The sequence below is a fragment of the Dermacentor silvarum genome, chromosome 2 (genome assembly GCF_013339745.2).
Source record: "Dermacentor silvarum isolate Dsil-2018 chromosome 2, BIME_Dsil_1.4, whole genome shotgun sequence".
Lineage (NCBI taxonomy): Eukaryota > Metazoa > Arthropoda > Arachnida > Ixodida > Ixodidae > Dermacentor > Dermacentor silvarum.
Genome location: NC_051155.1, coordinates 236,206,423 through 236,220,270, shown reverse-complemented (window position 1 = coordinate 236,220,270; position 13,848 = coordinate 236,206,423). Strand labels below are relative to the sequence as shown.

General features: G+C 40.0%; 1 protein-coding gene across 12 annotated transcripts in view; it reads left to right on the top strand.

The window, feature by feature from the left end:
* LOC119442887 (electroneutral sodium bicarbonate exchanger 1-like) overlaps positions 1 to 13,848 on the top strand; it is a 215,272-nt gene that overhangs the window by 191,146 nt on the left and 10,278 nt on the right. For 9 of the 12 annotated variants that reach the window (XM_037707936.2, XM_037707935.2, XM_049662437.1 and 6 more), the window contains 6 exons: positions 549 to 621; positions 1,527 to 1,595; positions 2,857 to 3,033; positions 3,664 to 3,816; positions 7,687 to 7,728; positions 10,447 to 10,679. In XM_037707936.2, coding sequence (XP_037563864.1) covers positions 549 to 621; positions 1,527 to 1,595; positions 2,857 to 3,033; positions 3,664 to 3,816; positions 7,687 to 7,728; positions 10,447 to 10,679 — 747 coding nt within the window. Of the gene's footprint in view, positions 1 to 548; positions 622 to 1,526; positions 1,596 to 2,856; positions 3,034 to 3,663; positions 3,817 to 7,686; positions 7,729 to 10,446; positions 10,777 to 13,848 lie in introns of all 12 variants that reach the window. The other 3 variants (XR_007465738.1, XM_037707931.2, XM_037707932.2) reach the window with 3 other exon arrangements.

The following is a 13,848-nucleotide window of genomic DNA, read 5'->3' as shown; positions in this document are numbered from 1 at the left end:
TTTTGACCACAGGCACTGTGTTACAGCACATATTGAATGTGATTGTACATCCTACTTCAGGTTAGTGTCAGTGAGTGCCTTTCAGGCAACAACCAGGGTCTTGAAGAGACTTTCTCTTGTTAAGGAAGTAATGCAGCACTCTGCGTGACTTATTATTATCACTGAGTAACCAATCATGATATTTCTTTCTTATTTTCTTCCTTCCTAAAAACTATGATCCTCTACTTCTGCATTCATTTCAAACATAATATTCAGCTAATTTTGTTTTGTTAGAGCGACAGCCACATGCATATTCTTTTATGCCGATTCTTAGCTACATCAGCATACCCGAAGCTTCATGCTATCATCTTATTTATGCCCCAGACTTGCCCTTTAGGCGTCCATTAATCAGTCATGTTAAGGAGATGTAAGTCTAGCTGCCAATCTCCTGTCAACAGTTGTGAGTTCAGCCATTTCACCTTTCGGAGCTGTAATGTGATGTGCTAGAAATCTTTTTCTTTTTTGATAGTGAAGGAGAAAATCATGTAATATTTTTATTCTCATTGCAGAGAGCAAAGGCTGACCCAGGTGTTTATCTTTCTTCTGGTTGGCCTCTCAGTATTCTTCACTCCTGTTCTCAAGGTATGCATTTACCTCCTTTGTAATGGCAAGCTACATTCATGTATTTAGCCAATTAAACATACCTACGCTGTCACGAAGTGTGAGGCCATGACTTCGGTAAAAAAAAAAAAAATTGTGCAGAAATCATTGATGATGATCGTCAATGCAAGCGAATAGAATGAACGAACGAGCAAGTGACCGAACAAACGAAGGAATGAGAGTGAGCAAGAGCGTGTGAGAGAGAGATAGAGAGAGTGAAGGAGCAAATGAATGTTTTCCTTGCCGAGTCCAGTCACTGACCTTTCCAGACCTCTGACTTTCATAGACCTCTGACCAACCACGAAAACGGTTGAAAGAGCCAAAGAAAGCTATTTGCTTTAAAATGCTTAACTGTCTTGCTGCACTTGCTCACACACTTGAGTTGGTACATGCAGCCGAAGCTGTTGAAAATGCTGTCAGCTATGCACCTTGGTTTCAAAAAAAAAACTCATAACACAAATATTTTATGTACCAGGCTACAGCAAAAACCTATAATTAATTTTACGCAAAAGGTTGCCTGTATTAAGCACCAAATAGTCATTTACCAAAGAGAGTCCAGTTTGCCGGCATTCATATATTATCTGAGCTGGAATCAGTGCTCAGTTTCTGGCTTTGTGTTCATCTAAAACTGGCTGCTGTGTGGGCAGAGAGTAAGAGGCATTAGTATTAGGTTATGAGTGGTCATCTGTGCTTAACCTTTATTAGCTGTTAAAGAACAGAAAGCTTTGCCAAATTTTATTTTATTGTGCTGCTTACCAAGCTGGAGCTGTCGTTATGTTTGAACAAAAGGTGTATGTAAGAGTTTGAGTATTTAGTTGCACTGAAACTTGAGCAAATAGCATTACGTAGTTGAAGCAGAATGTTCATGTCATTTTCTGTCTTTGCAGCGTATTCCTATGGCTGTATTATATGGTGTTTTCCTCTACATGGGAGTGTCATCTCTCAAAGGCTCACAGGTACTTTACTTTCCAGTTTGCCTTATTTTTATTGCAAGGAAATGGACCAGAGATTGAAAGGGAAATTTAATACCGGCCGGTGCCCATACATACATTTCTGTCGGCCCGAACTTTCGCTATTTCTATCTCAAAATTGGCCTTCGCAAGCATAATACGAACTAAACTGGTCAGCTTCGCCGCAATACAGCCGTGTTATGCGGTGAAGGTTATTGAGAATGGAATTGGGTCACTATCACGGGTCATAGTACGTGCTTTTTAATTATAGAGGCGCGCACGCTCCATCTCCAGTCACAGTACGAGCATCTAGACGCTTAATATGCACTCTGGCAACCATTTATTCAGAGCTATTTCTGACGTTGTGGCGATTTGAGCTCTCGTTTCGCCTGCCATGCGTGTCTCGTATATGAGACCGTTAACGGGGCCTAGTACACGTTTCTTAATTATGCGCACATGCCGTGCATTGAGAAGCGGATAAAAACCAACTGTGTTTTGGGAAAGCTAGCAAGAAGGAAGGTGGTAAGATGAAAAAAACACTGAAAGTCGAGGAGACATTTAAAGCCAACAAAAGAGTGGGGGGTCCTTTTAAAAATATGAAGGCCTGCCGGTAAACCTGTTAGGCTTCTCGGTGCTCGTACTGTAACCAGAGACGGCGCGTGTGCCTGTGTAAATTAAGGAACACGTGCCATTCCTGTTACAGTGGCATCTTTCCCCGCTTGGTATGCTTCACCACATAACACAGCTGTTTTGTGGCGAAGCTAACTTTAAAGGCAAATATTATCAAGTGAATTAATGGCATGTTTCGCCGCTTTCTTCTGCTGTTTGTTTAATTCGACCGCCGTATAATTCAAACGGTTTCGTCAGTCCCATCAGGATTGAATTAACGGAAGTCGACTTTGCTTTTGTCACACTACAGTAATCGTATAATATTAAAGTGAACTTTCTTTCATTACTGGGCTGCACACGTTGACTTTGTTCTACGAAAGTTATGCATGCATAAGCATTACTAATAGGAATTTGCCAGGCTTATAGCACCAAAGGATAGAAGTCCACAGTGAAATGAAGATAATTGTTGGTGTGTAATGGAAAATTATGTCAACAGCAGTAAAACTTCGGAAGCTTAGAAACTGCACACTTTGTCGAACTTAAGCAGGCTTTAATTTATCCAAATTTAGGGGCGTAGGAAATGCATCCATGTGATCTGTGTGTGTTGGGGGAGGGGGTGCCACCTATGTGAGTTTGTGTGTGCATCTATTTCGTGCAGTTCTTCGACCGCATACTGATCATGTTCATGCCACAAAAGTACCAGCCCGACTACATGTTCCTGCGGCATGTTCCCACCATGCGAGTGCACCTGTTCACGCTCATACAGCTCACTTGTCTCGTCTGCCTCTGGCTCATCAAGTCGTACAAGCCATCTTCCATCGCATTCCCTCTCATGGTAAGCACCGCTGTACTGTACTGTGCTTCTCATAGAGCACCTTTCACTGAGACAATGCTGTGCCACTCGTACGATTTTTTCATGTGTAAATCCTTCTGCTGTATATAACAACCCTACATATCATTACTACACGTAAAAAAAAAGTGGGGTAGGGGGAAAATTTATGTGTATAATCTGCACAAATAATAGCATACGACAACTTTAATATCTTAGGGATAAAAAAATTTTTTGGCACATAGCAATGCTCCAGAAACCATTTTGTTTTTTTATGTTGAGTCATCACAGCTTTTGCTGCTGCACGGTGTGGCTTTGCGGCTATACTAGATACATTGCGGTGAAGTTTTATTTTGAGTGGAGGGGGAATGTTTATTATTTTCTGCAACTTCTATCTATTGCTTTCTTTTTGATGCAGTCCTTCTCACATCTCATTTCGTGGTCAAACGACCTGTCTTCTTTTTCAAACACTGTCTGCAGAGTTTGCGATTTTGATTGGACCCTTTATTTTGAAAACATAGTTGAATTGCAGTATCTGTGAATAAATAAATAGATTAATTAATAAATTAATTAATTAACCAATAAATTGGTTAGTTTGCAACATTTTATATGACATGTTTCTGCCCTGCCTTCCAGCTCGTGGTCATGATTGGTGTGCGGAAGTTGCTGGACTTCATCTTCACTCAACGAGAACTGAAAGTTCTCGATGACGTCATGCCTGAACACACCAAGAAGAAGCGAGAGGAAGACAAGATGAAGGAAGCCGAACAGGAAGAATTCGAAATGAAGGTTTGATGTGTTCTGGCTCATTTTTTATAGATTGGTGCCTGTAACGCACTGCCATGGCTAGTCAGGAAAGCTACCTGCACTGTCAGTATTTAATATCTCTTGCTACATATGTCAGGATAATTCAATTACTTCCATTGTAAACTCAAACTGAGTAAAAAAGAAAACATAAGGTGATGTTTGAAATGACACCTGCTTCGCTTCACATTATGTCTGTTATTTCAAATCAAGTCAATCTTATTTGACATCAGCAGTTACAGATGTCTAGGACACACGCTAAAGTAAAGGCTCGAAGATTTAGCGTGACAGGACCCGTACCTTGTAAGGTACAAATACTAATCAAATAAATCAATGAGTGCATCATTAGCAGAAACAAACATATTCCAGATAGGTAGTTCAGAATGAGATATATGGCATAGAATATCTCTACTGTTAGGAATAACTCGTAGCACAAAAAATAAGCAGCAAAAGGAACACTCAAGCAATGTCATTAACAAAAATTTTTGTTCTAACAATACACCAGTCTGATTCTCCACATAATGGATATCACAAAAGATGCCTCCAGCTTTTCTGCATATTAGAGAGTTTTAGAACGTTTGGGGCCCCAAAGAAATATCGTGAAAAATACGCGAGATGCAAACTGCGTTTGGGTTTTGCGTTGGTTACGCAATTTTGCTGATTTAGCGGGAGCCTGAAAAGCTGCCCCAAAAGCTTTGCGTCAACAAACATGGCGGCACCCATCGAAGCGATGGCTCTAACAGAGCACCCAAATTGGGCTCGATTCGTGGTAACGCGTGAAGTTTGTAAGCTAGGAGAAGTGACTGCAGTTATCGCTTTCTCTCAACTAACGTGTGTAATGAAGATTGATTCATTAGACACCGCTTATTCTGAATTCGATTGTCGATCTCATGGCTTGTAGGCCTAACGTGGATTAGCTTGGCTGGTGAAGGCACGTAAAGTTGGTTACTCAAAATTAAGCGCAACAAATCGCTTGCTGCTGATACAATAATGTCTCAATTGTAATTAAACGCAAAACCACACAAGTAAAAATTACTCTTCTTATCATAAAATGGTATAGTTTATTTTAATATTTATAATAGTTTTTCTTTGACACTGTAGTGGCGCTGCAAGTGCAAGACGCTATTCGCAAACGCAAAGCCCTATTCTACAACTCTTCACTCCTGCATGCCGCAAAGCTCTTTGGGGTCCTAAACTACTGGGCCCCTATTCTAAGACTCTCTATTATGAACTGCACTAGACTACCAGGCATGAAATGTCTTGTTCCATACCACCTCCTTCAGATTTTGCTGACCTTGCACGAATTCATTTGTACTTGCTGTTGCCTATTTGTTATGCGTTTATTGTTTAAAGGGATGCTAAAAAGAAACACTAAATCAGTTTAGACTGATAAAGTATTCTTTCACAATTGTATTTTTGTTAATATTGTGGTAACAGGTTGATTATTAAAAGAGAAAATTAAGGTCAAAGTATTATTTTTTTCATTGCATGCCGAAACCACAGAGCCTGTACGTCTGTGTGACGTCACGGATGTCAATATGTTTTCTCGTATTTTGCATGTTGTGGTGCAGTAGAGTTCTTGAAACTTGCGAAATTTGGTTTTTGGCTCTGCTAAAATACAATCGTTATCGATAAAAAGTTAACTGGACTGAACCAGACGCTGTCCAAATCTGTGATGTCACGGCAGGCTGGTGTGGGAAGTTTAAGGTGGTGTCGCCACCTGTCTTTAGTTTTTGCATCTTTTCTGGCTTAGCAAGCCCTCGCTTGCAGTAAGAGTGGCTTTTTTGTTGTGGAAGGGTGATTTACTAATACAGCTAAAACAGTTTTCTCTTTCGTGTCCCTTTAATCAAAGACTTGTGAGATCACGGTACATGCTTCTATGTCTAGACTTCAAACTGTTTTGATTGTCTCATAGCTTTAAGGATAATGGAAGAAATTTAATATCAGTCAGAGCAAAAGCTAAGTGACTTTCTTTCTTTTTTTTTTCTCTTCCGTACATTGAATAGAGTTAGCTTGTTTGAATATTTTTAGAGAGAAGGCTGAGATCATTTTACTGTAGCATTACTATATGCCAACCTTAAAGGTTGTCTTAAACCATTGCTTCTCAGGCTTTGATGCTCTGTGGCCATATAGAAGGTAATTTATTTTTCCACCTCTAGACCCCACTTAGCCCTGCTCACAGTGGTGTGAACATTCCTATTTCAAAGAGCTGATGTATCTTAAATCAGACTTTTTACTCTGAAGTAACTAGTTGGACTAGAAATAATTGTTAATTAACGAAGATAAAGATACAATGCTTAATCACTCTGTAATGAATAAAGAGAGCTTGTTTGTTGAAACACAGTTTTCAAAAATCAAGGTTGAATTAACAGTGTGTGCTTCGTTACAGATTGCCGACTTTCAATAGAGCCAATTTGCCACCCTGACTTGGCAATTAGTAGCTCACAACAAATATTGCTAAAAGGCTCCTTTGTAATGATGATGTAACAACCTTTCGAAAACACTTCTCTTGAACTTATTGCTTATTAGAAGGAATGGCCAATATTACAGAAAGACATGTGATCATTATTGTGGTGTCGTTTCAAAGTTTGTCCTTCAAAGTTCAATGTCATTTAAAAAGTTGCATGACACTGCATGGACTTCTATGGGCTATGACTAACATTTGACTTTACTTTCCCTTTAAGCCTTGTGCATGATGTTGTCAGGAGAAGCATAGTGCATGCAAATGTACAGTGCTTGATGCTTGGAGGTGACATAATCTTTGTAGGCAGTAGTCATTACTACATATTAAATGTTCTGTTGGTAAGGGTGTGCAGCATAAAATGGTTCTTCCACATAAACTAATGGGTAATTTTGGCTGAAGTTTTGCATAGAGGTGGAATTTCACGGTGCATTCTATTTTATATCATGCTTGTATGATATAAACACTAAATCAGAAGTTTGTGCTGTCTTCAGTAATACTAGACTGAGAAAGTAATCCCTGTTGGAGGTACAGTGGTATCATTTGTCCTATTGGGTCTAAATGCCTGCTATGGAGAAGCAGGAAGGAATAGGTGAAGCAGTTTAACTTAACCTCATGGTGGCAGACAGTGTCACCATTTCTTCTGCTGAGAAAATCTAAATTTTTCGTGCAGCAATGTCACAGACAATGTGTGCCTCTGGATTAATCTGAAAAAACAAAAAACAAAAAAACAGACGAGTACTGCATCCAAGCATGATAGCAAAAAAAAAAAAAAAAATGCACCATGAAGTGCCACACGCATGTGAAACTTGAGCACAAACGTACCTGCAGTTTAGCTGAAAAAGCAATTTATACCATGGTTTCCTTTTTGACACAACACTTAATATGGTACTTTAACTAAACAGTCAGGATACTGTTAACTCCAGTTAGGTTTACATTGAACAGGTTACAACAGTTTTAGAACAGTTCTCACTTAAAAGAAGGTCTTTCATGCATTTTTGTCATGGGCTTTTGATAGTAGTGTACTGTGCAACTACTATGCTAAAGATGTGTTTCCTCAACTGGGGTTAAATGTACGGCTGTTTAAATGTTGAAAATGCAGATGCCCCAGCATGTTGCATGAGGCATGAGTTACCATATTTGTGTGCTTAGGGGGTCGAACTAACCCCTCGAATGCTTGGGGGACTAAAGTGCATCCTTATCGCATTTGATTAGTGATCTTTTCTAATGCTAATTGCCAGTGCCTAGCTGCGTTTCTTGTTGCTGCGATGGCAGATATGTTTGACGCATTAACTCGTTGCAAATTGCATGCTTGTAGCAATTAGCCTAGACTTTTGAGATACTTTGTTTCGTGCTGCATTTAAGAATGAGCATGTCTTTGTTTCATACCAAAGCCTGCAAAACTGAGTGTGATGCAGGAGGAAGCTGGGGATAAGGTGAGCATGCTGTCTTTCTGAAAAACAACTTTCTTACTTATCACTGCTTCCCTTTCTTTCACTTATGTGTTTTCTGTGCACAAAAGGCATGCTACTTGCTACTGATTTTGCTACGATTAATTCACTGAGAATAGTGTTTGAGTAGTTTCTGCTGATGAGCATATATAACATTTTCACCAACTAGCTAGACTCTTTGTTGCAGCAGACAGTGACTTGTCACACTATGTTATACAATAACTGTATATAAACCAGAATGGCCAACCCGTGGCTGTTACCAGAGTACTCAGCACCGCTTGAATGAAACAACTGGCGTTAACCGAGTTGCCTCAGTTTAGTCTGATTGCACAGTGAGCTATAGTTGAATATAGTTTGCTATACCATTGCTAAATGTGTATATTCCAATGGGACAGTCTTGAATATTTAGCATTCTATTTAGAGCTCAGCATTCTTTTGTGAGGCAAATGTTTAGAAACAAAAGAGAGACAGTGTAGAACGAAATGAAACACTGTACAGTAATTTAAAGGGAACTAAGCAAAGACTGCTGGCAAAATATTTAGCAGAAGTGCACATTCATCAACAAATAAAGTGTAGCAATTGATGGCAGTGCATGACTTTTGCTGTATTCCGTGCATTGTGTTGGTGTGCTGGACGTAATATTTATACCCATGGTTAGCTGAATGTGACGAGGTTTCAAGATCGGGCTGCTCATTACATGCTTTTCACTTTCTTTCAAAGCAGCTGTCTGCACTGCAGAGCATAATGTAGTGAAAGTTGTGCACTCAGGTTATCGTGTTTTAGTCATGGAACACTGTACGGGACTTTATGTTCCAAACTATACTAGAATATAAAAGCTTGACCATGACTAACAGGAGCAGCAAAATTACTGCGTTACAGGAAATTTTTACTAGAATCTTCGCTTAACAATTCGGTCATTTTTACATTCTTTGGTGAATGCTAGAAACACAAGACTGCTCGTGTTCTCTGAATAGCACTTGAAGTAAATCTGAGTATCAGCTTTGCTTTTTTGCTATGGCAGGTCTCATTACACTGAGGGTAGCTGTGCCTTTTCAAATGTGTGTAATGGTGCAGAGCTTCACTTACGTGTAGAAGAGCACACTTAAAATACATAGCCTGGCTTTACCAATCGCATTCTCTCACTTGGTTTCAGTATGTGGTGATGCACCTTTATCCTTCCTGTATGACACCACAGTTGCTGCCTTTCTTTCCTTGTTTTGCTGCCACAGCAAAGTAGGGTTTTTTTTTTTTTATGCAAAGGATCATACATATATGCTGGGAAAGGTAGAAGGCATGTTGAAGCAAGGTTAGAAGGGCAGCAAGAGCCGCATAAGTCATGGTTGCGGGCAGGGCAAGAAAAAGAGAAAATATGCGGTGAAAGTGAAATGATTAACGCGGCGTTGAACTAGTGACTGAAAGTTTGTTGTGAAAAAAGAAAATGTACACTGAGCACATCACATGACTCGCAATCAAATAATCAGCGGCAGTAATTGGCAAGAAAAGCAGTGGCAGACAACAATAAGATATATTCTCTTTATCGTGCTGCTTTCCAATGCACATACAGACATCTTTGTGCAGTCGATCTAAGTGGCACACTGGCACATGCGCAGGGACCATAGCTCATTCATTGCAGTAATCATAAATGCAATAGTTTATTAGGTTTTCCACATAGGACACACTGGAAAACAGGGCTCATATTTGCAAAACTTCTCTTACATAAGAGCATCTTGTTGGACAGCACTTGGTCACACACCATTGATGTTAGTGGTTGCTGTGATAATGATGCAATCAGCGTGGCAATGACTGATTGTGGTCAACAATTATGTAAGAAAATTTTTGTAAACATGGGCCCGAGAGATCTTCAGAAACATGGTTGCAGTGATTAAAGCAGACAAGAGAAAAGCAAGCAAGAAGGGAGCTGAGGTATTTTTTTTTATCCATGTGGTAACGTCACTCAGCATAGTAGCTGGCTCGCTTGTCATTTTCTTATCCTTTCCTGAACAAGGCTTAATTTCAACCGTGTGCATCATTTCCTTCTGCCAACGCTATTTGGAGGAGCTCTGTGTGCACATGGACAGATCCATTCGAGACCTCTTTTTCTCAAGGAGGGGGAATTGGCATAGTAGTTGAGAAGGCTGGGCAAGGCCATCTTGGTGTTCCTCGTGGCATGAGATGCAACAGAATTCAACCCTTTACAATTTACTTTATACATAGCAAGCAAATCACATGATTGTGCATTGTTTTGTCAGTGTCGTTGGGATACAGGTGCATCACGATACTGTGTGCCTCGCACATTGTTCATTCTTTCCTTGGTGACTCATGCCATGGCCTCCTATATTTTTAGAATGCCTGCCCAGTTGCTCCATAATGCATGATAATCAGTGGTCCACTGCGGCAGTGCCACATTCCCAGTCATCTTGTGCCTGTTGTTGCTTGAGTTTTGACAAGTTTCACCGAGTGCTGCTGCCGCTCAGTGCTCACTCCCTTGCTTTTCTGCATGATGTGCAACGAAAGAAAGAAAGAAAGTTGATGTGACTCTAACCATGCCCCATAAACTATGATTAACTGCTGGGAAAGTTGCACCCTTTAATTGATCCACAGTGTTTGCTTCACTGGGCAGGCATTGAGAAAAGTACAGCTATGTTCGTGCCCTCAAGGCAATGCAGCACGGTTGACACGTGCACTGCCTGCTTTGTGGTGCAGAATGCGCTGCTTCCGGAGGCCAGTTCGGGGAATGTGGCCATCGCTTTGGTGAATGGCAACCTCATCAAGGTTCCCATGGAGAAATACAAGGAGGAGGCTGAGCTGCCACAGATAAACATCACCGAGCAGCTCTCGCAGACAGGCCTTTGGCAGGCCATCGACCAGCACAACCATCACAAGGGCAGCAACCCTTCCTCAGTAGGAGGGTCCAAGGCAGCTGACGACGGGTCCAGGTGGGATTTATTCTGATGCTGCTGTAGCGAACCTGTCCTTCCAACCTAAATGAACTGCTGCTCGCAGAAGTCTTTGGATTGAAGATGGTATGAGAAAGTAAGATTTCCTCAGACAACAATGTTATTTGATAACGGATCATAACACATTTGTCTTCTCTTTACCTTTGTAGGAACCGCTCTGGAGTACCTAATCCTAGCAATTTACAGTGTTTATTATAATTTTTTTTCGTTATGTTTTTGCCATATTTTTGTTTTTCTTTAAATTTATGTGACCTGGAATGTTGTCCACCTAAAATGCTAAATGAGATGTATTAGCTAGTTTTCCATTATTTGCTCCTCTTGTTCACACTACTCGCTCCTCTCGTTTCATTCATACCATACTTCTTTTTTTTTTCTTCTGTAAGTTATTAACTCACTCTGGTCTATTGAAATATGTGAGGATATAATGAATGAATAAATGCAGACTTGTGGCTGTGCACCCTTGTAGCAAAAAAAAAAAAAAAAAAGTTCTTTAAGACTCCAGTGTTCAAAAAAAAAAAAAATTTGTTGGCAGCTCAGTGACTGGGGAGCAAATGAGACTGGCTCACATATACGAGCATGTGTTTAGCCTTTTCATTCCTTTTCAAATTTGCTTTATGAGTTGTTGCCTTTTGCTTTGTTTTATTTTTTGTTAAATCCTGGGAAACCATGTTCTGGATTCGAATGGTCACTCTGCAAAGGAGGAAGATGCAGGCTAATCCAGTTAGCTGTTAACTAAGGTAGCTGGGAGTTTGCTGAAGGTTTACTGCTCCTGTTGCTACCTGGAATTTTCATACAGCTCCTACACTTGTGTAAAAGGAAAATTTTAGCCTTTTGGGCCTTATGCATCTTAATGAATCTGTACATCGCGAGAGCCAACACGGGGAAGTGCTTGTCTTGTCTCGTTTTCGTTCCCGTGTTGCCTATCGTGCTGTATAGGCTCATTATTGATTACCAAGTAGCCCAGTTCTACACCTCGTTATGCATCTTGATTGCAACTATTGAATGCAGAGTGCAAACTACAACTTCAGTCTTTGTCACACATGAAGCACAAGTGACAGTTTCAGTTTGTGTGTCTGCCACCTAGTTTTTTTTTTTTTTAACTGCAGTAATGAAAAGAAATGAAAATAGAAAGACAATCACATATTAGATAAGCCCAGTTGTAAACATTCATGTACCTAACTAGAAAATTGTAGCTTTTGGGATAATATCCCTTGCGATTAGAGCACAAACAGACGAGGACAAGAGAGAAAGACTGCAGGGCAAGGGCTGTTTATCAACTAGAAATTTATTCAGAAAAAGTTGACAACATAAGTACAACCAAACTTGGAACAACAAAAATCCCTGTAAGATCATGTGAGCACAAAAAGATAGATAACTTATAAGCCATGAATGAATGCTATTTCTTAATAGAACTTCTTCTTGGGCAAGTTGGTGGGGATCGGTAAACATTGTTTTTCGGCGCTACATGGGACATATGAAAGGAAGGATGCACATATGCACGCACACTGCCGCTTTGTGTGTGTCTCCTTCCCTTCATAGGTCCCATCCAGCGCCCAAACACAATGAATGCTAATTCATCATTTGACAACATTATCGATTCCTGACTGACATGCATGCCCTTCTGAATAAATTTTCAATTGGCAGACAGTGCTTGTCCTGCAGTCTCTCTATTGTTGTTCTTTGTGCACTGGTCATAACGGATTTTCAACTTGCCGACTTCCCCATCCCCCTAGAGTTGATTGTGATAGTATCTATCAGACTAAGCTAATAAATCCAAACAGATTTTTTGCATGCAGAGACTTACTTGAGCCATGAGATTCATATTGGCACAGCTGAAGCTTTTCAATATCATTCAGTATCATAAGCAGGTAGTGTTTAGAATTACCACATCCTTACAAAAATTTTAAAACTAGGGGTGTGCAAATCATGATATTTTCTAATTGATTCGAATGTGAGCATGAGAAAAATATGGGCTTCGAATAGTGAATAGAATACGAAATTAGAAGAAAGGTGAAAAAAGATTTCATTAAATTCTTTTTTTTTATGCAGATATCATTTTTTACGAGTTAATTAAGTTGGACAGCTTGTAAGTTGGAAGATTCACTGCAGTTTCAAGTTGCCTTACAACAGGAACTCGAAGTGGCCAGTCAACCATATGCATTGGCCCTTTCCATGGCAGGCGGGCAGGCAGGCTCCAGTAATTGTATTGACTTCATATAGTCAGCCATAATTGAATATTTGATGAAGTCGAAATTTGAATTCCTGAATGGAATATGTCAATTTATAAGAGAACTATACAGTTTGTATATGAAATTTTGAATATGTGCACACCCCTTGAAGCTCCCCTACCTACAAGGTCTACAGTTGTATTCTTTTCACAAGTGCTTTTTCAATGGCTATTGAACTTAAGGACAGTTGAAAGCCACTACATGAGCACTATAGACTTAGATCTTTGCTGTCAAATGTGTTCAGGCCCTCACAATGCAGCTAAAGGCTCTTATCAGCTTTGGCCAGCAGCAACATTGTCTCGCATTTGGTGAATGCATGAGCAAGATATTTAAAAGAAAAATGGCATTGCTACAAATTATATAACATCTCCTTTAAAACCATGAACATTACTAAAACAAAACAAAGGCACACTACAAGTATCGCAGGGTCAAGCACGAGGCTGAGTTCATGATACTCCACATATCCACCGGCTCTGTAGTGCGCTGCTATTTAGTCATTGAAAAGCTTGTACTATCGTATAATAATGTTGCCCATATCATGCACAGCCCAGAAGAAGCCACATTAATTAATATTACACATTAATATGTGCCTTTGCTTGTTTTGTAGTGTAACCAAACCTGTACTGCAGACAGTACATGCACTGCCACAGAAGGTGATGCCTATCCTAAAGGAGTGAATGAAGCACGCAGTATTTAAGTGATTATTTAGTTTTAGTTGTTATCGAAAGTGTATAGAGTTTAGATATTCTAGTAGCAACGCATGAGCGCATGGCTAGTAGCGCTTGTTTCACCGTCTGCTGATAACCAACGGCGTTATCACTGAAGGTATGAACGTGATCTTGAAAATTTGGCCACCCACTTTTGGTTTGCATTAATCTCAAGAACAACATGACTTGTGGTTTTTGCATGCAGTGCCTTGA